Here is a 25,509-nt window from a genome sequence, read left to right on the forward strand (position 1 = left end):
ACATAAGACGTGCCTTTGCTCCTCCTTCACCTTCCGCCATGATTGTGAGGCCTCCCCAGCCATGTGGACCTGTGAGTCCATTAAACCTCTTTTTCTCTATAAACTACTCAATCTTATGTTGTCTTTGTTAGCTCTGTGAGAATGGACTAATACACTTTCCTTCATTTCTTCAGAGACATTTTAGTTTTACTTTTGGTTAACTTCAAATAGACTGAGCCATGCTTTCAATGCCATTAGCTAGGTGATTGATTTATGAATAAGCACTTATATTAAAGATCAATTATTTATATTTCAGTAATATTCTGTTTTAAAAAGGGATTTGGAGGTTTCTTAAATGGATACTCCCCTGACGTATTTATCTGCTTGGTAAGTCTGAGTGTTTTATGTACTTACCTTCAAATACAGGGCATGTCTGTTTTGTGATGATTAACCTGGTGATGTCAGAGGCCCAACATTTTAATATTTTTAACAGATGAAATATGGCATAGAATTTAGAGAAAGTCATAAGTCATAGATGGGTTTAAAAATAAGGAAGTATCATTTCTCCATAGGTGGCTCACATTTTTCAGTTAATCAAGTTCAAGCACAGCTGCCATATAACCAAAGAAGAGAGGATTACAAGGGTCTTCAAAACATAAAGTAGCTTAGAGCTCAAGCTCAACCTTGTTTCTAGCAGCTCCTGGTGGTGTGTCCCCTTCCTGCTTCTGAGTCCTAAGCCAAACCTTGGCCCATGAGTCAGAGCACAGCTCTGTTCCCACCTGCTCTCATCTAGAGGCACCCTTCCTTCTACTCCTGTTCACTGTAAAGGTCAACTCCAAAAATGATCACAAATTAATGGTTCATGTCCTGTAACACCCATCAATCAAACCTATAATATAAGACAAGTGGCTGGATTTGTTCACAGAAATACTTACTGCAAAATCACACCCAGTGCTCTTCTGTATGTCATCCACTGTCAGGCCTTCCCAGAGCTCGATCAGAGTCAATCCTTTCTTCTTGTCCACATCAAACACAGCCTGTCAGAGTGGGAAGAAAAAGGACAATGACAATTTCCATCAAAATAATTATTATACGGCACAAAGCAGAAATAACCTCGCAAGTTCGACAAGGTTGGGCGCGGTGGCTCATGCCTATAATCCCAGCATTTTGGTAGGCTTAGGCGGGCGGATCACAAGGTCAGGAGATCGAGACCATCCTGGCTAACGCGGTGAAATCCCGTCTCTACTAAAAATAAAAAAAAAAAAATTAGCTGGGCATGGTGGCAGGCACCTGTAGTCCCAGATACTTGGGAGGCTGAAGCAGGAGAATGGCGTGAACCCGAGAGGCAGAGCTTGCAGTGAGCCAAGATCACGCCACTGCACTCCAGCCTGGATGACAGAGCCAGACTCTGTCTCAAAAAAAAAAAAAAAAAGGAAAGACAAGACCCAGGACAAAAGAAAAATCAGCAGTGAAAACATGTCAACTGTAACTATGGTATTTTGGTGAGAATAAATGCCAACTCCCTAATCAGCAATTAGTTGTGGAACAGTGTTAATGCCAGAAAATAAATGAGCATTGACCATGGATGGCATTTGTTACTACTGCAACCAGTTTTTAAAAACTACCTCCCTTTTGTTAAGTCTAACACTTTTGGTCAAAGGTCAATTAGTGATTAATAATGATTTGAACAAAGAAAGGAATGAAGAAAGAGGGAGAGAGAAAGGGAATATTTGGAAGGTGAAAGCACATGAATGATAGGAAAAAATTTATAAATGCTATTGGGTAAAGAATTACAGGAAACAGAAGAAGGTGCTCTGAAGTGTCTAAGAGTAATTATAAGAGGATAGCTATCCTGGTCCTGAAAGACATGCAAGTAACTGTTTAAAATATTCTCCTTAAGTCCTGTAAAACATATAGTCTCAAAAAGAGAGCATGGGAATCTCCCTTTGCTATGCAAATCAAATGAAGATGCTTATATTTAGGGCAAGCACCAGAAAGCCAATCTCACCTGAAACATTCCATCATTCTGGTCTGTAACATCAGGTGTTGGTAGTGCCAATTGGTATGGCTTGACCTCAGCAGATAGACCCCACCTGTTGTATCCGATTTAGAACACATGCTTTCACACTTAGAAATATAACTCAAGTGGAAGTGACCTACAGGTCACTTAATATAACCTTCCACCCAAGAATTCTTCAAAACATTCTTCTCAGATAGTCAATGGGGTTCTGCTTAGATACTTGCAGTGGCAGGAGGCTCACTTATTTCAAGGCAGATTATTTATTGAAGGGAAGCTCAAACCGTAAGAGCTAAAACTGCTTCTCCTATGGCTTTAACTCCATGCTGTAGTTACCCTCCAGCACATTAAGCACTGTACCCTCTTTCAGTTCTCATGGTTAGTTTCCTCTTTCTCAGACTAAAATGTTATGCATCCCAGAGCTTTCCTCTCCTCTACAGTTAACCTAAATTCAACTATTATTTGCAGGCCTAGAATCTTTTTCTTTTTTGAGACAGAGTCTCACTCTGTCGCCCAGGCTGGAGTGCAATGGCCCGATCTCTGCTCACTGCAACCTCCGCCTCCCGGGTTCAAGTGATTCTTGTGCCTCAGCCTCCCGAGTAGCTGGGATTACAGGCATGCCCCACCACACCCAGCTAATTTTTTGTATTTTTAGTAGAGATGAGGTTTTACCATGTTGGTCAGGCTGGTCTCAAATTCCTGACCTCAGGTGATCCACCTGCCTGCCTCGGCCTCCTTTGGGATGCAAAGATTACAGGCATGAGCCACCACACCCAACCAATTTTTCAACTAGCTTGGAAGTCAAACCTTGAATTGTCATTTCTGAATACACTCCTAACTACAAGGGTAATATCAAGACACAGCAACACGTAGAGAAAAGAGCCCTGGCCTTTGAGCTCAGTGAGAATTCCACTCTGCTGCACAACAGTTATGCAACCTTTGGTGAACCTGTCTTTGCATCTGTAGACATATATAATAAAAATGTACTTCCCAAGATTGTGATACAGGACAACTATAAGAAAACATACTCTAAGCACCAACCCTGAGACAGCTGGGGCAGCATACAAGCAGTTTTTTTACTTCTTACTCCTTTAGTAGCTTAACATCTCACTTATATGTGATGCCAGATCAAAGCCCTGGAATGATTATTGACTCCAGTTGATTTATATTTTTCCCCAGAAACACACATTGTTGGGACCAGTGATAACTGCATTCTTGGTTTCTCTGATGAATTCACAGATAACCTGGTTGACATTACTGGAAAAGAGGGTTGAAATGTAAGACAAAATATTTCAGTAAACTTTCATTTTGCTTGTACATTTTATGTTCCAAAAAAGTTTTTTGGCAGAAATGTGTGTTTCAAGAGGAAAAAAATAAATGGATAATTTAGGAATGTTTGTATACTCATTAGCTTGCTTCATTCCAAAATGACAATTAATTTTTTTTTAAATGAACACTTTCTTTGCAGAAAATGTGTCTGGAGCACTATTCATATGATTTGCTTTTTCTCGCATTCTGAACAACTGTCAATTTATAAAAGAACAAATAAGAAAAGAGCATCTGGATTATGTTATTAAGAACAGGCATGGAAATGATTTAGAAGATAACTGTGGTATCAAAAATTTAAGGCTTCAGTAATCAGGGAGAATGAATCTATGGCAAATTGACTTACTGCTTTTAAAAAAAACTTATTAACACATTTATCAAATCTTAATTAGATATATTAGAAAACCAAGTATCTATAATTTAAAAAAGGAAACTTACTTTTGAAATACTTAGGAAACTTTCCACTTTGTGATATAAGGTGCAAACAAAAAATTGACAAAAATGGAGACTAAAACCTAAAAGCCACAATAAATTGTTCAACTATCCAGAATACCAAAAGTACTTTGTCTAAGAGATAAATGTTAATTACTTTGTCACCATGACAAAAGCTTACATTATGGGTAACAGTGAATCACAGCCCAGGTGCTGGTGAGGAACGCATCTTTCTTTTTATTTTATTTTATTTTTTTTATTACACTTTAAGTTTTAGGGTACATGTGCACAACGTGCAGGTTTGTTACATATGTATACATGTGCCATGTTGGTGTGCTGCACCCATTAACTCTTCATTTAACATTAGGTGTATCTCCTAATGCTGTCCCTTCCCCAGCCCCCCACCCCACAACAGGCCCCAGTGTGTGATGTTCCCCTTCCTGTGTCCAAGTGTTCTCATTGTTCAATTCGCACCTATGAGTGAGAACATGCAGTATTTGGTTTTCTGTCCTTGTGACAGTTTGCTGAGAATGATGGTTTCCAGCTTCATCCATGTCCCTAAAAAGGACATGAACTCATCTTTTTTATGGCTGCATACTATTCCATGGTGTATATGTGCCACATTTTCTTAATCCAGTCTATCATTGATGGACATTTGGGTTGGTTCCAGGTCTTTGCTATTGTGAATAGTGCCACAATAAACATACGTGTGCATGTGTCTTTATAGCAGCATGATTTATAATCCTTTGGGTATATACCCAGTAATGGGATGGCTGGGTCAAATGGTATTTCTAGTTCTAGATCCTTGAGGAATCGCCACACTGTCTTCCACAATGGTTGAACTAGTTTACAGTCCCACCAACAGTGTAAAAGTGTTCCTATTTCTCCACATCCTCTCCAGCACCTGTTGTTTCCTGACTTTTTAATGATTGTCATTCTAACTGGTGTGAGATGGTATCTCATTGTGGTTTTGTTTTGCATTTCTCTCGTGACCAGTGATGATGAGCATTTTTTCATGTGTCTGTTGGCTGTATAAATGTCGTCTTTTGAGAAGTGTCTGTTCATATCCTTTACCCACTTTTTGATGGGGTTGTTTGATTTTTTCTTGTAAATTTGTTTAAGTTCTTTTTAGATTCTGGATATTAGCCCTTTGTCAGATGGGTAGATTGTAAAAATTTTCTCCCATTCTGTAGGTTGCCTGTTCACTCTGATGGTTGTTTCTTTTGGTGTGCAGAAGCACTTTAGTTTAATTAGATCCCATTTGTCAATTTTGGCTTTTGTTGCCATTGCTTTTGGTGTTTTACACATGAAGTCCTTGCCCATGCCTATGTCCTGAATGGTGTTGCCTAGGTTTTCTTCTAGGGTTTTTATGGTTTTAGGTCTAACATGTAAGTCTTTAATCCATCTTGAATTAATTTTTATATAAGGTGTAAGGAAGGGATCCAGTTTCAGCTTTCTACATATGGCTAGCCAGTTTTCCCAGCACCATTTATTAAATAGGGAATCCTTTCCCCATTTCTTGTTTTTGTCAGGTTTGTCAAAGATCACATAGTTGTACATATGTGGCATTATTTCTGAGGGCTCTGTTCTGTTCCATTGTTCTATATCTCTGTTTTGGTACCAGTACCATGCTGTTTTGGTTACTGTAGCCTTGTAGTATAGTTTGAAGTCAGGTAGTGTGATGCCTCCAGCTTTGTTCTTTTGGCTTAGGATTGACTTGGCAATGTGAGCTCTTTTTTGGTTCCATATGAACTTTAAAGTAGTTTTTTCCAATTCTGTGAAGAAAGTCATTGGTAGCTTGATGGGGATGGCATTGAATCTATAAATTACCTTGGGCAGTATGGCCATTTTCATGATACTGATTCTTCCTACCCATGAGCATGGAATGTTCTTCCATTTGTTTGTATCCTCTTTTATTTCATTGAGCAGTGGTTTGTAGTTCTCCCTGAAGAGGTCCTTCACATCCCTTGTAAGTTGGATTCCTAGGTATTTTATTCTCTTTGAAGCAATTGTGAATGGGAGTTCACTCATGATTTGGCTCTCTGTTTGTCTGTTATTGGTGTATAAGAATGCTTCTGATTTTTGCACATTGATTTTGTAATCTGACACTTTGCTGAAGTTGCTTATCAGCTTAAGGAGATTTTGGGCTGAGATGATGGGGTTTTCTAGATATACAATCATGTCATCTGCAAACAGGGACAATTTGACTTTCTCTTTTCCTAATTGAATATCCTTTATTTCCTTGTCCTGCCTGATTGCCCTGGCCAGAACTTCCAACACTATGTTGAATAGGAGTGGTGAGACAGGGCATCCCTGTCAAAGGGAATGCTTCCAGTTTTTGCCCATTCAGTATGATATTGGCTGTGGGTTTGCCATACATAGCTCTTATTATTTTGAGATACATCCCATCAATACCTAATTTATTGAGCGTTTTTAGCATGAAGGTTGTTAAATTTTGTCAAAGGCCTTTTCTGCATCTATTGAGATAATCATGTGGTTTTTGTCTTTGGTTCTGACAAAAAAAGGCTGGGGTTGCATTCCTAGTCTCTGATAAAACAGACTTTAAGCCAACACAGATCAAAAGAGACAAAGAAGGCCATTACATAATGGTAAAGGGATCAATTCAACAAGAAGAGCTAACTATCCTAAATATATATGCAACCAATACAGGAGCACGCAGTCCTTAGAGACCTACAAAGATACTTAGACTCTCACACAATAATAATGGGACACCCCACTGTCAACATTAGACAGATCAACGAGACAGAAAGTTAACAAGGATATCCAGGAACCAAACTCAACTCTGCACCAAGCGGACCTAATAGACATCTACAGAACTCTCCACCCCAAATCAACAGAATATACATTCTTTTCGGCACCACATCACACCTATTCCAAAACTGATCACATAGTTGGAAGTAAAGCTCTCCTCAGCAAATGTGAAAGAACAGAAATTATAACAAACTGTCTCTCAGACCACAGTGCAATCAAACTAGAACTCAGGATTAAGAAACTCACTCAAAACTGCTCAACTACATGGAAACTGAACAACCTGCTCCTGAATGATTACTGGGTATATAATGAAATGAAGGCAGAAATAAAGATGTTCTTTGAAACCAACGAGAACAAAGACACAACATACCAGAATCTCTGGGACACATTTAAAGCAGTGTGTAGAGGGAAATTTATAGCACTAAATGCCTACAAGAGAAAGCAGGAAAGATCTAAAATTGACATCCTAACATCACAATTAAAAGAACTAGAGAAGCAAGAGCAAACACATTCAAAAGCTAGCAGAAGGCAAGAAATAACCAAGATCAGAGCAGAACTGAAGGAGATAGAGACACAAAAAAACCCTTCAAAAAATCAGTGAATCCAGGAGCTGGTTTTTTGTAAAGATCAACAAAATTGATAGACCGCTAGCAAGACTAATAAAGAAGAAAAGAGAGAAGAATCAAATAGACGCAATAAAAACATGATAAAGGGGATATCACCACCGATCCCACAGAAATACAAACTACCATCACAGAATGCTATAAACACCTCTATGCAAATAAACTAGAAAATCTAGAAGAAATGGATAAATTCCTCGACACATACACCCTCCCAAGACTAAACCAGGAAGAAGTTGAATCTCTGAATAGACCAATAACAGGCTCTGAAATTGAGGCAATAATTAATAGCTTACCAACCAAAAAAAGTCCAGGACCAGATGGATTCACAGCCGAATTCTACCAGAGGTACAAGGAGGAGCCTGTACCATTCCTTCTGAAACTATTCCAATCAATAGAAAAAGAGGGAATCCTCCCTAACTCATTTTATGAGGCCAGCGTTATCCTGATACCAAAGCCTGACAGAGACACAACAGAAAATGAGAATTTTAGACCAATATCCCTGATGAACATCGATGCAAAAATCCTCAATAAAATACTGGCAAACTGAATCCAGCAGCACATCAAAAAGCTTATCCACCATGATCAAGTGGGCTTCATCCCTGGGATGCAAGGCTGGTTCAACACATGCAAATCAATAAACGTAATCCAGCATATAAACAGAACCAAGGAACACATCTTTCATTACCTCATTCTAGCAGCTCAAAACTAGGAAATCAGGGTCATAGCATCCTCCAAATTCTCTTTCAAAGGGCAACTTAATGGAATTTTCTCTGGATCTGATAATGGCATTCTTGTCCACTGTTAGTGAGGGCTGGAGACCTTCCTTGCTCTTAACGGCACTGCATTCTCATTACTCATTCAACAAGTATTTATTGAGCACCTAGTATGCACAGAGCATAGCAATAAACACGCAACCTTCCTTTCCTTAAGGTACCGAAAGTTCCAGACGTAGATGCCCTTCTCTTTACTTTTTCTTGCTATACAATGTCATCTATAATTAAGGCTCCAATTATCCCCATATGTTAATGACACCCACAAGTTTATTCCAATACTGACTTCTCTTGTGAGCTCTAGATCCAAATCTCCAATTGTTTATTGCAATATCTGACTGGGTATTCCCAGGAATATCACACTGAGGCTGTCCAAACTGAACCTACTCATGTCTTGTATTATCCTCCCCCTTCTCCTCCTGCAGTCCTGGGCTTCCTAAAGGATACACAGGTCAACATTCTCTCTAGTCAGAAAACTTTGGAATCACCTCTGTCTTACCAACAATGTGCAATTCATCAAGTTAGGTGGAGTCCATCTCCTAAATCTCTTTCAAATCTCTCTATCTGTCCTATGGTTTAGAATTTTGAGATTTTTTGCCTAGATCTATGGATCCTCTTAACTGGCTTCTGCCTTATCTCTTTTCTCCCCACTTTACATAAAAGCTTACAGTGTTTTTTTCTAATGCAAATCTAATTTATTGTGTCCCCAGCCTTAAAACAAAATCACTGAAGGGTTCCTTACTGCCTTCCTTATAAGACCCACAGCTCTTAACAAGACATCTACATCCCTCCATTATTTGACCCCTCACTGCCTTTTCCACCTCAGCCTTCAGAATCCAGCCATGCCCTTGCTCCAAACAGTTCCACTTGCAGGTTAAAGGACAAGCCATGTTTTCTTCATACCTCTGTGACTACATGTTTTCTTCCTTTTTTCCAGAAGGTCCTTGTTGGTTTTCTAACTGATAAAATTCCTACTGCTCTTTCGAGGCTCACCATTCAATCCAGTTTTTCAGCAAGAAAAGCACAAGTATTCACTGAGTGTGGGTTGGCACTGTGCCAAGTGTTAGATAAACAGTAGTGAGTGAGACAGGTAGAGATTAGAGTTTATTTCAGTACAGTGGTTTGTGCTAAGTTAGGATAAGTACAAAGATTCAGAGAAGCACCCAGAAAATTTGGGGAGGGATAGGGAAGACTTGCAAGAGGAATATATAGCCAAGATATAAAGGATGAGAAGAAATTAGCTAGATGGATGGGGTGGGAAGAATGTTCCAGACAGAGAAAGAGGATGTGCAAAGTCTCAAAAGAACATGGTCCAGGGAAGAATGGAATGTAGTTCACAGCATTTTAGTATGGCTCAAGTAGGGAGAAAGTTAAAGCAGAAAGGAATAGGCTAGAGGAGAAAAGGTACATACTGTGAAATGCTTTGCAAGATATGTTAAAAGCTTGTATTTAATAACACCAAAAAGCTTTCCCTGACACCTCTGCCCACACTGCTGGGCAGCTTTTCTCTGTGTCCCTAGATTAGCATCTGGTGTGTGTCTCCATATGGCCTTTATCATGTCAATTACTCTGACTGCTGGCAAGGCTGGATGTTTGGTGTCTCACCCTTCTTCCACATTGTCCTTTAGGACAGAGACTTTGCCTTCCTCCTTTCTGTAACACACTGTTGGGAACAATGTGGTTCAAAAGTTTTTAAAATGATAGCAAAGTTAAATACCAATGTAAGTTATAGCACAAGAATACATTAGATTATGAGTGCCAAAATGAACAGTGGGCCACTATGAGAATAAACTGTTGTGTGCTATGATGGTGCAAAACCTCTTCATGATGAAGAGGGAAACTGCATTAGGTTTAAAGGACAGGTAGTATTTGGGGAGGCTGAGGATCAAGTAGGAGCTATGACAGGTAGAAGAACTGAACTGGTAAGAACAAGGGCAGGGCACATGTGGAGATGAGGAGAGGGCTGATGGAAGGAGGAGAGGACCCACAGGAAGAATGTTTCTGGAATTATCTTTAGAAGGACTACCACTTTATTTAAAAATAAACAAACAGCCAACAGGGTAAAAGATTGCTTTGCTTTTATCTTTAAAGTAATGGATTCTTTTCAACAAGCCCTGTTCATAGTTTTGGGGGGATTCGAGAAATGGTAAAGATTCAGAAGAGATGGTGGGATAAAATATTCTGCCCTTTTATCTTGTTCTTCTTTATATGTTACCTTCATGGCATTCCACATAAGTAGTCCTGGGGACGGCATCATTTAGGACAGAACCTCCCTTAAAAGTGGCTTCTGGGAATAATAAGCCTCCTAGCCCACTTCAAAGCCTGCTTTAGGGTGCTCACTGTCACATCTCAATGAGGTTAGTGAGTCAGCTTAATGCCAAGACACTAATGCTACTGTTCTTGGCAAATGGAACAGCACTAAAAGAACCTGATATACATAATTCTGTTTTGTGGCTTCTTCAAGGTACTGAATCAAGAAAACACACCCTCCCAGCTGACTTAAAAGCAGTAAGTCGTTCCGACACACTAAGTTCAAATCTGAGTCAGAAGGGTGACGACAGGCAGCTGCTGGTGACGCTTCTCTGGTCTGAGCAGCTTTCAGTTGTACTACTGACCAACATGTTCCATCTAGTAAGAAGAATCTAGAGAGTCACTGTGTGTTTTGAAACCCTACCTATAAAAGAGAGCAGAAAGCATGCAAGAAACAGAATACATTTCTTGGCTTACTGTGGGGCCTATACTACGATTTGCACTGAAACAATTAAAAACCCAACTTACGCTGAATTTCTTAAAATCCAAAAATTTCTACTTGTGATTTAGAAAAGGTAGAAATAATATATTCATAACTATGCATATATCATCATCCAGCCTGACATTGTAATAGTCAAAATATAAAGATCAATAAAACTTTTCTCTGATTATAGCATACTGTCAAAGTTACCAAGGACCGTGATTCAATTTTGTTTGTATGTTTCCAAAGAGTTGCACATAAAGAATTCTACATTTAGCAACATTAAATTGATGAGCTTTCCTATTCATTCTGCCCACAGACTAAATGAATCCTATGACTACTGGTGTAATACACTCTTAGAAGGTAACAAAACTTTCTAAAAATGCTTACTTAAAACGTGGTAATATATAGTAGAAAAAGCACTTTTTACCTTTTCAGTAATAATGCGGTTGACACATTGCTTTCCAGTCAATGGTAATGTACATTTCTCCATGATTTTATGTGCATTTCCCTGTTTTAAAAAGAAAACATGAAAACGAGTAGTTAGGGAGCAATTTTTATTTAGAATTGGCATAACTATAGGATAAACAGAAACTATCAGAGAAATTGTCTCCTAAGTACAGACTCTTTCAGAATTTTTGCACAGTTACATTTTTTACTCTTTTTTGGAGGCAGCTTCTGTCCCTGAAATAACTTAGAGAATGCCAGATGAATGGTCAAAAGCAGAAATGATTTAATTGGGAAACATCCTGCCAGAAATTTGACTTCTCAAGCCTCAGCCCTTGTATCATTTGATGTGAAATTTCACTAATATCCTGATTATTTTTCCCTTCCAAGGAATGGTCTCCTTTTAAAAATGTGAGCAGATATCTACCCAGGATGCGAAGCACATACAGAACACAAATACATAAGCCCTCTTCTTAAAAAATACTTTATCTGTTAAAAAAGTAATATGTACATGGAAAACAGCAGTGCCTTGCCTCCCTTCCCCACTCTTAGACTTGCTCTTAACTGGAATCCATTCTAGTGGGTTTTTTTTTTTTTTTTTTTTAGCATTTTCTTCTATGTTTCTACACATTTTCTTCTTATACCCACTTTAAAAATACTATGTTTACCATGCTACTTCTTGATTAATCAATTTTAGGCAGTATCTACTGATTTCCTATTGTGACAGAGGAAGACTTAAAAAAAACTAAAAGTGGAAAAAATGTTTTCATTCACTGACTCCCTCCTCCAGCCACTCCTCCAGCCCCTCCTCCCACCTGCAATGCAGAACTGGCCTCTGAGGCATAGCTGAGGAACACAGTTGAAACACTGGCTCTGAGGATCTGATCTTCAGATCATTTTCTTCTGTTCATGATTGAGCTACTTTTTAAGAGTCAAGCACCAGGACCCTAAATTACTGTCTCCCTTGGGGCTGACAGCTATTCTAACACATTCTAGGTCTTCTCCAAAAATGATAAAATGCTTTTATTGCTTTCTTTTGGATCTAATGTACCACATGTGATGCCACTATCATCCTTAGCCATCTCAATGTCTTACCTGCTTAAATGCACACCTACTATCTAGTTTATATCTCTCCCAAAACTGGTGTCAGGCTAAGTATATGGGCAGAGTATGATACATGAATTTCAGATAGGTGGACTCCATTAAAATTTCATTCCTTGTGATAGCCTGCCAACTCAGCAATGCACTAGTAATTAAAAGGCTTTAATGTACTTAAGCCGGTGCAAGGAATAAAAGACATTCAGTAGTTTTTGAATAAATGCATGTAAGAATGAATGGGAAGAGAAAAGGAGGTCTATTGGGAACCTTGGATAGATTTTTAAAAAAACTATTACCTTAGTTCAGACAAAACTGGTGTAAATACATATGAAGTAAGTTGACATAACACCTTTTAAAACAATTCATATGTTTCCAGATCATACTGTGTAAGAAAATTTATAGTTGCAGAAATAAAGCCTCATTTTCACTTCACTTCTAATTATTTTTCTTTTAAGATTTCAAATTCTGCACATGACACAGAAGCTAAATTAATTAAACAGCTGAAATGAATGATGAATATTCAAACTTCTACAGTTGTCAGGTCTCCTTACATTTAATATAAATCAAGGCATGTCACAATGAATTCTGGGCCTGACTTCAAACAAAGTGAACTATATGCCAGCCTCTGAAGAACATTTTCTGCAAGGAGCGCTTACTTAGTTCTCATTATTTGAGCAAGATCTACATCTGGCGTGAAAGCAGCCATTTGGATTTTAATGAACAATCAACTTCATTTTAGGAGGAATCAAGGATTTCAACTGACAGAATTGGCTGTGCCCTACCAATGGAGACCCTTTTCTAGACCATTCTCTGCATACACACTATAGCATAGTGGTTAAGTGTGTAGGCTAGAGCCAAAGGACCTGTGTGTAAAACCTGGCCATGCTCCACACTGTCTCTGTAAGAGCCACATGCCCATGCTTCTCCATCCACCCTACCTCGAAAGATTGGGGTAAGGTCTACATGAAATGCAAGGGTCCAGCACTTAGTGCTTAATGAACGTTAGCTGGTACTGTTTTTATACAACCATAAGTAATATTTCTATAACCTGCGAGGAAATTAAGTTCCTATATGAAGTCTGACAGAGGATTATGTAGAAAATGGCCTAAATACAATTCCTGAGACACATAAAACTAGTGAAAACACAACACAAATTTGGGGGCAAACCATATGGCTCTCCTAAGAAACTGGCACCAAATGTATTCCTGTTAGAACAATGGAGCTAGATGATTCCATTCACATAACACAGATCAAGGAAAAAGAAAATGAGATGCAGAAAGATTTTAAAATGTCACAATTTCAATATTCAATAAAAGGTTAGCTATGAAACCAAAATATGACTAGCTCCCACGTTAGCACTCTATTCTAAATATGCTGGGCTGAGCCCTACAGTGTGCTATGGCAGCTGCATATATTAGTGACTCACAAAGGAGGAACAAGTGCTGAGCTTTTAGCATTTAAAAATAAATCTTAGTAAAGGAATGCAGTATGGTGTGGCAGCAAAGAGCACTCTACTAGGAGTCCAAAGACCAGGTTTTTAGTCTTAGTTCTGCCATACAATTTTTGTGGTCCCTTAAATTCTTTGTGCCATAGTTCTCTCTTATCCTTTGCTTTAGCCTCCTTACCTGATCATTGTAGGAATCAAATGAAATGTTCTGAAACTGCAATAAACTAGAGTGGGTTGAATCTACGTGCAAATATCCAGGGTTACTCGGATCTCATTCATGCTTATATATTGCATTTCTTTCTTTCCCTATGAAGGGTTGTCAGAAAAGGCAGAGAAATAGATACAAAGCATAGCATTAAAAATGCTTTGTGCATGGTGGCATGGGTCACACCTGTAATCCCAGCACTTTGGGAAGCTGAGGTGGGAGGATCACTTGAGGCCAGCAGTTCTAGAACACCCTAGGCAACATAGCAAGACCCTATTTCTACAAAAATTTTAAAAGTTAGCCAGTTGTGTCTGTGCGTGCCTGTAGTTCCAGCTACTCAGGAGGCCAGGGTAGGAGAATTGCTTGAGCCCAGGAGGTTGTAGTAAGTTATGCTCATGCCATTGCACTCCAGCTTGGGCAACAGAGAGAACTGGTCTCAAACAAACAAACAAACAAAAAAAACTTTGACTAGTCCTGAGGCTCCTGATTTCAATATGCCCTTACTTATTAACTTCATCACAACCTTTGGTGAACATCTACCTTCTTTCCTGCATCAGCTTCCCTAATCTTTTTCTTTCTCCTTCAGCACTTACAGGCCTCGAGCAATACATAGGGTAATTCACCATTTTCAAGTGACTAAACACTCTAGTACTTTCTACTGCTTGCTTCTTGGTGATCTCTTTAATTCTTTAGATGTCTGAATAAAATCCTGGGCCTAAGTTCTGCAGTATTAAACAACTCTAGTTAAATAGTAATAAATCCCTTTGCTATCATAACAATAAGTTTCATGTTATTGCAATGAACTTAATCCCAAATCCAAATAAACTCTTTATCACAACAGAATGATTTCTTGCATTTCATGTCAATACATTCACCTGAAATCTTTAAGACTGTGCTTTATATAAAACCTCATTTCATGCTCAACTTTTATGTTAAGTGCTTGTTAAATGTGGCTGCAATACACACACACACACAGAGAGACACACACACAAACACACACACACAGAGACACACACACGTGTGCACATATTTTTTCTCTCAGGTACTTTCTTTGGCAAAGCCCTAATGATCAACGACAGAGAAGGCAAGTTCTGGGATTTGCTCGCTCCTAAAAAGACCAAGCCTTTCAGCTTTTGTTCATGCTGCCTGTTACCTGGAACACATACCACCACATACCTCATCACCCCAGATTCAAACGGCGACACGCTTCCTATTCAGGAGTTGGCTCATACACCATCTTCCCTAGGAAAACCTTCATCCAGCACCCTCATCTGGTGCTGCAGTCATGTCCTATGGGTGTCCCCAGTCTGTGGCCCTCCTGGGTGCTCCTGTGCTTCCTCCTCCCTTCATATGTTGACCTCTTGCCACCACCCCCACTAGATGCTGAGCTCACTAAGCTAAGACTATTTTTCTTCATATGTAGAGCCATGAGTAGAACATTAGGCAAACCACAGTGATCAATAAAGGCTGCATTTCTGATTCAAGGAACTCCAGAGGGGAGCTATAAAATGCCATGTGACTAATGTCTATGGACCACTAGGGGCTGCCTTTCTAGTTCTAAGATAGGTACTAGTACATTCCTAATATCTCTGAGCTCACTAGAAGCAGCACAGCTAGCAGAAGCACATGACGGGGCTTATACGACTTTGGGAAGACAGACAAAGGTGCGATAAAAGGAAGCAGCAAAGATACTTTAGGACTGTAGCCCAAAACATACAAATGTGAAAGTAAAGAGAGAAACAGTGAATTATAGTTATTTTACCTCTTCCACCTGCTCCCTTCTAAAGCTTAAAGGCACTTGCCATAATTTGCTGAAAAGAAGGACTACAAAGGCTGAACTTGGCAAGAGAATATTAAATACTTTGTCTGGTAGAACAAGGAAGCCAATGGCAGGTCTCTCTTTGGGCTTGCCAAAATATCATGGGTGAAGCCTGATTATCAACACCCTTGCTCTTTCCTTCTCCCACTTAATCTCAATGCTTAAATCAAGCATACCACATACACACACAAATACAATAACGGGAAATGCTGTATTACAAAATGCATGACTGTCACATCACTATAACTGATGTAGCTGGACTATTTGTAACACAAAAGACACATGCTTGAGAAGATGGATACTCCATCTCCACAGTGTGATTATTTCACACCACAAGCCTATATCAAAACATCTCATGTACCCCATAAATATATTCACCTATTATGTGCCCACAAAAATTAAAAAAATTAATTTTTTTAAAAAAAGAAAAGAACCAGATTTGCTAAATAAAGAAAATCAAGGTACACAGAATAAAAGGAAAGAATGAGATTACTCACACTGCATTTGTCCTCATGGGATATGATTGACCTTTATACAGCGCCTACTCTATAGGGTTTCCAACAGTCCACTCAGGACTTTAGTGGAGATACTCAGCTAACTTAGAAGCAGAGAACACCTGCTATTACAAATGATATGTGGAGGTAATATATGGAGGTAATAAGAGTTTGTGGTTACAGGGATATTCTCAAGGGGAAGACTAGCCAAATGAAACAGTAGATACAGCAAGCCATTTGCCTGAAAAATGGTCTTCAGGGTTTTGAGATCTTAGAATAGAAGGCCCCTTATACACTGTATCATAAACATTTCTTGTACACAGTATCATAAAAATCATTATCATAGACAAACTTACTTTTTCTAAAGGTTGCATCCTATGATCTCTAACCTCCAGAGGGCAGAGCACAGAAGTCAGCAGGAATTACTTTCTCTTTTCATTCATGAAGTGTTGTGGTACCTTAGAAAGCCTCTGTTAGCATTAGTTTTCCTTTTTATTTTAGAAAATGTGGAGACTTGTGCACATAAATGCAAAGCTATAGAATTTAAAGTGATAAGCTTAATTAAATTCTGTAACACATTTTAAAGAGCTTTACTAGTTGCTGGACTGTGTTCTGCTTTTTTTTCTCCCATTTTATAATGTTTTTGCAGGCATTTCTATCATAAACGAGAAACAGAAAGGCAAAACCATGTAAGGATTTATATTTTTTAAAGGTGAATTTTTTTTCCCCAAACAGAACCTGGCTACTATACATTCTAATTGAAGCTAGGAAAGAATTATAAGCTTTTATAAATGAGAAAAAAATTAAGCTAGCTGAAAGTCTTATTAATTATGAATTCTCCTAACAAAAGAATACTTTCATTTTGAGCTACTTTTCAATGTTGCTGAAAATTATCTGAAGGATGTCTCCCAAGAAAGGGTTTTCCTTAACAAGCCTTCATATTTGTTGGCTTTTGATAACACATTTCATCCAAAATAAACAGGATTAATAAACTCTATTTACCTTTTACAATTCTTCTCCACAAAAAGTGAAGTCAAGATAAGATAGCTTTCAGTTCTATATGAGACCTGTGCTATAGACACAGATTAAAGGCTGAAATGAAAAGATACTTGACTATAATTTGAATCAAGGTGAAGAAATAAAAACAACAGGAAAGGTAAATATAAAAGGTCACCTAAAAGTGAACATTGGTACACATAAAGGAACATACATAAATATAACATTTCCTTTACAAGACTGTAAACACAGTTGCATAAAACAACAATTATAAATATGTTCTGATGGGCAGATGACTACAAAGATCGCTACAGTTTATATGACAAAGGCAGCACAAGCCAGGAGAGAGTGAGTGAAGCTATATAAGAGTATACTTTTTAACACTAATAAGCTTAAAGTAATCCAAACTAAAAAACGCAAGGTTTATTCTCTTATTCACAAGGTTTATTCTCAACTTCATAACAATTATTCTTTTTATCCCTTCAGAATCCAGACCTCCTACTGTAATACAAAAATCTAAACCTGTTTTAGTAACAGAGCTCTCATTTTGTCTCCAAAATTAAGAAACCAAGCTTTGTTTGTTGCCATTAAATGACAACGGTAACTGAATTCCTTTGCTTTTGTGGTCTGAAAGTTATACTTAGGAACATGTTTCCCATACATGATATTGAGAACAAAACAGATTCTTCATGTTGTTAGTGGTAATGGTGCTTGCCAGCAGAAAAGCTTAACAAAAGGAAAAGGAAGCCCAGAGGCAGAATGCATGGACTCTGGGCTTGGTTTTACTTTTTATCTTATTGGGCTACTTAAGCTCTATGAAATTCTGCCTCTAGAAAGAAAATATCAAGAACCATCTCATGAGAGGGTTATAATGATAAAATGGAGACAGAAGCATGTAACAACTTGGAAAAGTTAGAAGTGCTTTCTATATGTTCAAAGTGGATTACTTGAAAAATTAATTCAACAAGTATGTATTGAGCCATGATGTACATAAGGCTCTGTTCTACTCGGTGCTTATAACAGAGCCCCTGTCTTCATGGAGTTTGCATTCTGCTGAAGAAGGGGGAGGAAGGATCATCTGAAGACGGGAGACTTCTTTTGTACATAATAAGGTAGTCAAAGAAAGCTTCTCTGGTATTTTGAGTCTGAGTGAAGTGAGGGAGTGAGCCATGTGGATAGCTGGGAAAAAGCATTCTAGGCCTAAAGAATAACAAATGCAAAGGTCCCAAGGCAAGATATTCTTACGATGTTCTAGAAACTTTCAGGAAGTGAGTGAGGGTGAAGTTAAGTGGGCAAGAGAGATAACAGATTCAGAGAGGCAGTTGGGGTGGCAAAGCAAGGGGAGTCTACAAACCATGGAAGTCTTGGAGACAATAGTAAGGACTCTGGACTTGAATCTAAGTGAGATGGGAAGTCATTGAGGGTTTTTGAGCTGCCATTGAGGGTTTTTGAGCCGACAAAGAAGTAGCATGATCCCATTTACATTTTGTCAAAAAAAAATCACTCTGGCCACTGTGTGTATTTAAGTGTGAGTATATTTTTTCCCACGCAACCTTTCTCCCTTTGTTCTCTGACAAGAGGGACCTAATTATAAATCTCTTAACATGCACCATCCTCCCACACACCAGTGTCTATTCTTTTATTTCCTGCAACACTTAATCCCTGTCAAGCTGCCCCATCCCTCAGATCTCCTGCAAATACTCCATATATCCCATGGGAAGCCTCTTTGTTTCTCCCCAACAATGGAACTGGGAATGAGATGCCGGGTTCCGCAGGCTCTGCTTTGCTCACCTTTCATCTTAAGTACTGATTTCCATGACTCTGCCCCCATAAGACTGGGCTGCCTGAAGGACCATATCTCTTTTTTTATTTCAACAGAGCCTATGATAGTACTTTGTACATATCAGGTCCTCAGTAAATATTTTATGTCTGATTAAACAAGTAAATTAACATACTCATAAGGTAATTTTACCAAAATTCAAGACAAAACATCAAAGAATATTCTTTTGGTCATTCACAACGTCTAGAGGACAGAAGGAACTAAACCAGCAAATTCATAAAACATTGGCTCATTCATCTATGATTTTACAGAGGTAGGAATAAGCCAGATAAAGAGGGAGTGGGCACTGAATGTACAAACACTTAAGAGTGGGAAACACCATGATGCCTTTCTGTAGATCTTAGTAGACCTTAAGTTCTGCGGGCAAGGATGAGATAGGCTGCTGGGGAGCGAATGGCAAAGGCAGATGGGCTAAGCAGAACCAAGCAGTGTTGCCTATGTTTACAGATTTTAAATAGCGACAACTCCATCTAGCTTTAGTTTTAGACTAGTCAGTAGTCGTGTGCTTGATTACCAGGATGTAGGGGCAGTCGGCAGTCAGGGACCTTTGGAATGCTGCAATAGTGATCTATGCAGATGTAAAGAAGGCCCTAACAGGGATAAACAGAGTAGAAATATATAGTGGGGAGCAGACTGCAAGAGTCACACTGATGCAATATTTATAGTGCTTGGTGTATGTAGGGGTAGGGGCAGAGAGGGACCATGGATGCCCTGCCAAATGATAGCTGGGAGATCATCACTTCTCTAGTTGGGCCAAATAAGCAGAACATATTTAGAAGGAATGATGATTTAGTTGGCAAAATTTGTTTCAGATGAGGTGGCTGTGGAACAACCAGGTGGAGTTGTGTAATAAGAAGTTAGAAATATAGTTCTACGGCTCATCAGAAGATTCTAGTGTGGAAAAATGATTAAGGAGCCACTGAGTGAAAAATAGTAGTTGGTACCAAAGATTCAGATGGCACCTTAGAAGGCTGCAGAGCAGAGGGCATTATAAAGAGTTCTGGAGGGAGACGGTATCTCATTGTGGTTTTGATTTGCATTTCTCTGATGGCCAGTGATGATGAGCATTTTTTCATGTGTTTTTTGGCTGCATAAATGTCTTCTTTTGAGAAGTGTCTGTTCATGTCCTTTGCCCACTTTTTGATGGGGTTGTTTGTTTTTTTCTTGTAAATTTGTTTGAGTTCATTGCAGCATTATTCACAATAGCAAAGACTTGGAACCAACCCAAATGTCCAACAACTATAGACTGGATTAAGAAAATGTGGCACATATACACCATGGAATACTATGCAGCCATAAAAAATGATGAGTTCATGTCCTTGTAGGGACAGGGATGAAACTGGAAACCATCATTCTCAGTCAACTATAGTAAGGACAAAAAACCAAACACCGCATGTTCTCACTCATAGGTGGGAATTGAACAATGAGAACACATGGACACAGGAAGGGGAACATCACACTCCGGGGACTGTTGTGGGGTGGAAGGAGCGGGGAGGGATAGCATTAGGAGATATACCTAATACTAAATGACGAGTTAATGGGTGCAGCACACCAACATGGCACATGTATACATATGTAACAAACCTGCATATTGTGCACATGTACCCTAAAACTTAAAGTATAATAATAATAAAATTAAAAAAAAAGAGTTCTGGAGGGAACCCATAAAGGAAGGAATGGGGAATCTATCTATGGATACAAGTGGTGGAGGCAGCTCTGCAACCCGCAGCACATGGTTTACAGGTTTGTACCCAAGGCTGCTGCTGCAGTCAAGGCCTTTATCAGACAGTGGGGGCATAGAAAATCTAATGCAATTGGCTTTAACTTTAAAGACATACCTCAGAAATTACATACATCATAAATACTCAAATCCCACTGACCCAAACTTGGTAGCATGGATGTATCTATGCACAGGAAGGCTAGGAAATGTAGCCAATCACTGGGTTTATCTGCGTGCCCAGATAAAACAGGGAGGATCTAATGCAAAAACGAACAAATGGAGATAGGTACTAGAAGATATAATTAGATTTTTGGATTATTTTCTTTTAAACATATTGCTGATGTAAGTCTCACCTAAGCAAAGAGAGCTTTGTCCAGGGAAAATGAAAAAAAAAAAACAAAAAAAAACCCTGAAGCTTCCTGAAAGGGCAGATGTGGGTGGGACACTGGTGCAGAGGTAGCTTTGTGAGAATGTGGCATGGTGCAGTATGAACACAGGCTGCACCACACTGAATCAAACTCGAGCTCTGTCACTTTCCTGGATAAGCTTCTTAATACCCATATCTCAACTTTACTTCAGAGGATCAATGAGATTAAGCATATGCAGTGCCAAGTACAGCACCTCCACCTGGTAAGGACTCAGATTGTTACTCCTTTCCTTTCTTCCCATTTTTAAAGGGCAGAAGATAAGATATACCTAGAAATGAAAAAGAAGTTTAAGAAGAAAGGTGGCTGGACACTAAAAAAAACTTTGCCTACTTCAAAACTTTGCCTGTAACTCTGATGTCTAGGCTTAAATGAAAATCAAGTTACAATGCCAGTCTGACCCGTGTGCCTGACATACGTTGCAGAGGTAGTCTGAGGGCAGGTGTTACTCCAGAGCAGCACCCGTAGGTAGCCAGGTCTCAGGTTTTAGAAGCTGCTGGAGTCTGAACTAAAGGCAGTAACTGGTTGCAAGAGTTTCCTTTGTCTTATTAAAACAACAACAAAAAATACATTTTTACAAAGTCAAGCAATGCTATATTTATGAACAACCTGTAAATTAACTGTAACCCTATAGATAAGGAAAAAGGTAGCCCTACCCGAAAACCAGTTAATAGCTCCATCCACTTACAGAAAAAAGAAAAAAAACAGCAAAACAGCAGCACAAGAATACAAGACTATATTTCTCAGGTTTTAATCCTTCTTTGCAAACTTTACTCCCGTGTCTTACAAAACTCTAGAGATTGCTCCCCTAGGCTGTTCACTTAATCATAAGGCAGCAGAAGTTACCTGGCATGTCTAAAAGAACAGATTCTTAACTGGAGAGGTTACCAGGAGTGAAAAAACTCTCTTCCCTACCTCTTTTCCAGCTCCTCTCAACTTTTAACCAGAGCAAAAGATGCAAAAAAGAAATAGCAGGTTCCCTGTCTTCCCTTGAGCAGGGCCAGTAACCATGAGTCCAGGTGAACAAAATAGTAGCAGCTACATATTCGAGGCCACAAGTAAAATGTGAGGGTGGTGAGAAGAGAAACTGTTGATTATTTTTCAAAGGTTAACTGTTAACTGTGAATAAATCATTACTATTATTTTAATCAGAAGTACATTGTTCTATTGGTTTGTTGAAATGAAACTATCTATGGAAAAATACCACATTCCAATTCTGTTCTAAAACTCAATGCTAATTTCCCCACTGAGAGAAGGAAAGAGGTAAAAAATACGATCTTTCTTCTGTGGAAAGCTTTAATAAGATATTTCTAGTCTGAAGTTGGTGGCATCATTTATTTTCCTCTATCAGAAATTCCAGCTGAGGAGAAAGAAAGGACTTGGGGGGAAGAAAAGAATTTGCAAAATATAGGCCTAATGTTTTGAAAACAAATACACAAAAATAAACTAAAATAAGTTGAACTTCAGTGCCTTCGTGTGTCAATATTAATGTTAACAACAAAAAGAATGTCTGAAAGAGTTTTTTCCAAATAGACATTATTTTCCAGAAAAGATTTGGATTTGATTTGCATGCTTGGCATCCTCTTGCCTCTGAAATGAAGTATTTTGGATGCTTTGCAAGGCATTCTCAGAAGTCACCTGTGCTGGTACCATTTCTATTATTCCATATTTATGCACCACTGCTCACCTCCCACTGTTTACTAAACAATTTATGATAACACATATTTATAGCTGTTTTCACAACAAAATCATCTTGTGGCATACATTTCTCTGTAACCAAACTTCCCCAGGGGAAGCGGGTGGGATGTGAATCTTCTAGTTCCGTGCTTTAACATAATGCTGCATCACTAAACAAAAAGAGGGCAAATGAATTGTCATTTCCACTCAGATTAGCAGGTCTCAAAGTGAGAAGAGGTAGATTTTATTTTAAAACTAAGAACGATAAAGAATAAAGGAGGATGAAGAGAAAGCAAAGAAGATGAAGAAAGCATTCAGTATCAACTTTTCAAATCAGTAGAAGCCAATGGATTCAGGTTAGGAAGGCAATTAAGCTCAGTTCGTCCAAAGACACTGAGTCAGGAACAAGGAAGAAACTTACACTGTTAGTTCCTTGGTGAGACAACTGGGCTTTGGAATCAGAGACACCAGGTCTAGTCAGAGTTCTACTAGTTCTAATAGAACTTCAGGCAAGTTACTTAACCTCTCTAAAGCTCTGTTTCTGGACATACTAAGAACACATATCAAGTTCATGGGCTCATACACATACACAGAGCTTGGTGTATTCTTGGCACACAGTAAACACTAAAAAATGGTAGCTATTATTATGGCAATGTGAAGGAAGAGGAAAAAGACTGAATGTAAGCTTCATGAGATCAGTAATTTTTGTCCAGTTTTGGTCACTGCCACATCCTAGCATGCCTAGCATGTAACAGGCACTCAAATATTTAATGATTTATCAAAATAAAAGTATAATAGCTTTCAGAGCTATCACCTAGTCCATTATTTTGTAACATCTTCTGGATACGGCACCTCACAGCTTTGAAGGCCATATGGTCCATTTGAAAATAACTGTTAAGATGTATGTTCTGTTGTGGCTTTTCATTTCATGCACAGATAGCAACCACTATAATCATCTTAAAACCTGAATCAATACATCCATACAGACATCTTTTCACTTCCTTTGGAGATATTAAAGCTTTTACTTTTAATATGTATGCATAAAGCTTTTACTTTTAATATGTATGCAGGACAAATATATGAAGAACATACTGATGTTTGGTTTCACTCAAAGTTAAACAACCATTTAGCTAAATAATAACTGTTTTTGTCATCTTTCTCTCTCAAATGTAAATGCTATCACCTTGAATGAGCCAGAGAAAATAAAATCCAGTTAGGTGACCTGGTGGCACACTGGGTTTTGATGTATTGTAAATTTCCAAAAGCAGTATTTGGGGAGCACAGTACATGTTACCTTTGCAGAATGCTCCATGGTGACCACCACTTTGGTTTTGGCACTGGACACTAAATCCATAGCACCTCCCATTCCTTTTACCATCTTCCCCTGCAAAACAAAAAATAAATAGCTCTGTATCTTTCACTTCTTTTGTATGTGCCAGAACAAAATTAACTTGCAAAAATAAGCTACTAGATCATTAAAACTCATTGTCCTTCATTGCTTAGTGCTTGACGTTCTATAACCTAATATTCTGTCATTCTATTATTCTGTGGTTGAAGGATAAAGTTAAGGATAAACATTACAGCACTTTTATTAAGTGTGGCTAATATGATTTTCTTGACATTTTAGCAATAAGACAATCAGTGGATTAAAAAAAATTAAAAACCTTTCCTGAATTCTGGGACATTACTATTATTACAGTATCAGATTGAAATCCAAACACCCCTGACATCCACTTCTTTCTTTTTAAACACAATCAACTCTACTGAGTCTTCAATTAAGGGCACTTTCTAAAGTACTCTTGGATTTCCTGCAGATTAAAATTCCATTATGTAGTAGTAGGCTGAGGCATTAATGGTGTTTTTCTAGTAATGGCTAATATGAGAGGTGGCTCTGTCTTTCTAACACTTGGCATTTATCTTGCTCTTAGAAAAATAAAATGAAAAACATTCTTGCTAAGCAAAAACAGAACACAGAAACAGAGTTCAGGATCGTTTCACCATTATCATTCTGTTTTTATCATCTGGCCATCCCTTCATTCATTATACTTTTACCAACCACCTTCTATGTACCACATGCTCTGAAAAAGTCCATCCATCTATTCTGTCTCCTGGTTACAGAGTTCTGGAAAAAGCAAGTGTTTCCAGAGATGATAAAATGATTCTTACTCAAGTATATTGAAGAGAAATGTCTTTAAACTGAAACCTCCTTAAAATTTTATTTATTTTTTAGCCTAAGTCCTCTTGCTGATTTGCCAGTAAAGTCATAGAGGGCTCTTAGCTCCTTTCTGATAATGTTAGAGCTATAAGGAGATCAAGAAGTGCACTCAACATGGCTTTAAAACACGGTCTCGAATTCCATGATTTCGGAGACATTTTACAGGTCAATGAAACAGAACATGAACATGAATTAGATGAGCAGTATGAAGAACAGAAGTAGTCACCACATTTTTTGTGGTTTGGAGTCTGTCAGTAAATAAGACAGATGGCAGCTGGCAACAGCTGGGGGGCAAGGGATGAGGGTGGCAGGGGAGAGAAGTGCAGAGTATAAAATGAGCCTGGTTTCAGACCGTTTGAAGCAGAACATAATGTGGAAATGCATACTTTTAAGCTTCTATAAGCAATGACTTCATTCTTAGCTGCAACCCTAATAAACTGGGGGCCAATTTATTAAGTTGGTCATAATATTTCTGT

The 25,509-nt window shown here is 38.5% G+C and overlaps 1 protein-coding gene across 2 annotated transcripts in view; it reads right to left on the reverse strand.

Annotated features, from left to right (window-relative positions):
• The window catches only part of OXCT1 (3-oxoacid CoA-transferase 1), a 141,278-nt gene that overhangs the window by 8,416 nt on the left and 107,353 nt on the right, over window positions 1-25,509 (reverse strand). For both annotated transcript variants that reach the window (XM_030814016.1, XM_030814017.1), the window contains exons 14-16: window positions 24,113-24,202; window positions 11,081-11,161; window positions 915-1,016 (exon numbers count right to left, since the gene is read on the reverse strand). In XM_030814016.1, the coding sequence (XP_030669876.1) occupies window positions 915-1,016; window positions 11,081-11,161; window positions 24,113-24,202 (273 nt within the window). The remainder of the gene's footprint in view (window positions 1-914; window positions 1,017-11,080; window positions 11,162-24,112; window positions 24,203-25,509) is intronic.

This window comes from Nomascus leucogenys, chromosome 6, assembly GCF_006542625.1.
Source record: "Nomascus leucogenys isolate Asia chromosome 6, Asia_NLE_v1, whole genome shotgun sequence".
Taxonomy (NCBI): Eukaryota; Metazoa; Chordata; class Mammalia; order Primates; family Hylobatidae; genus Nomascus; species Nomascus leucogenys.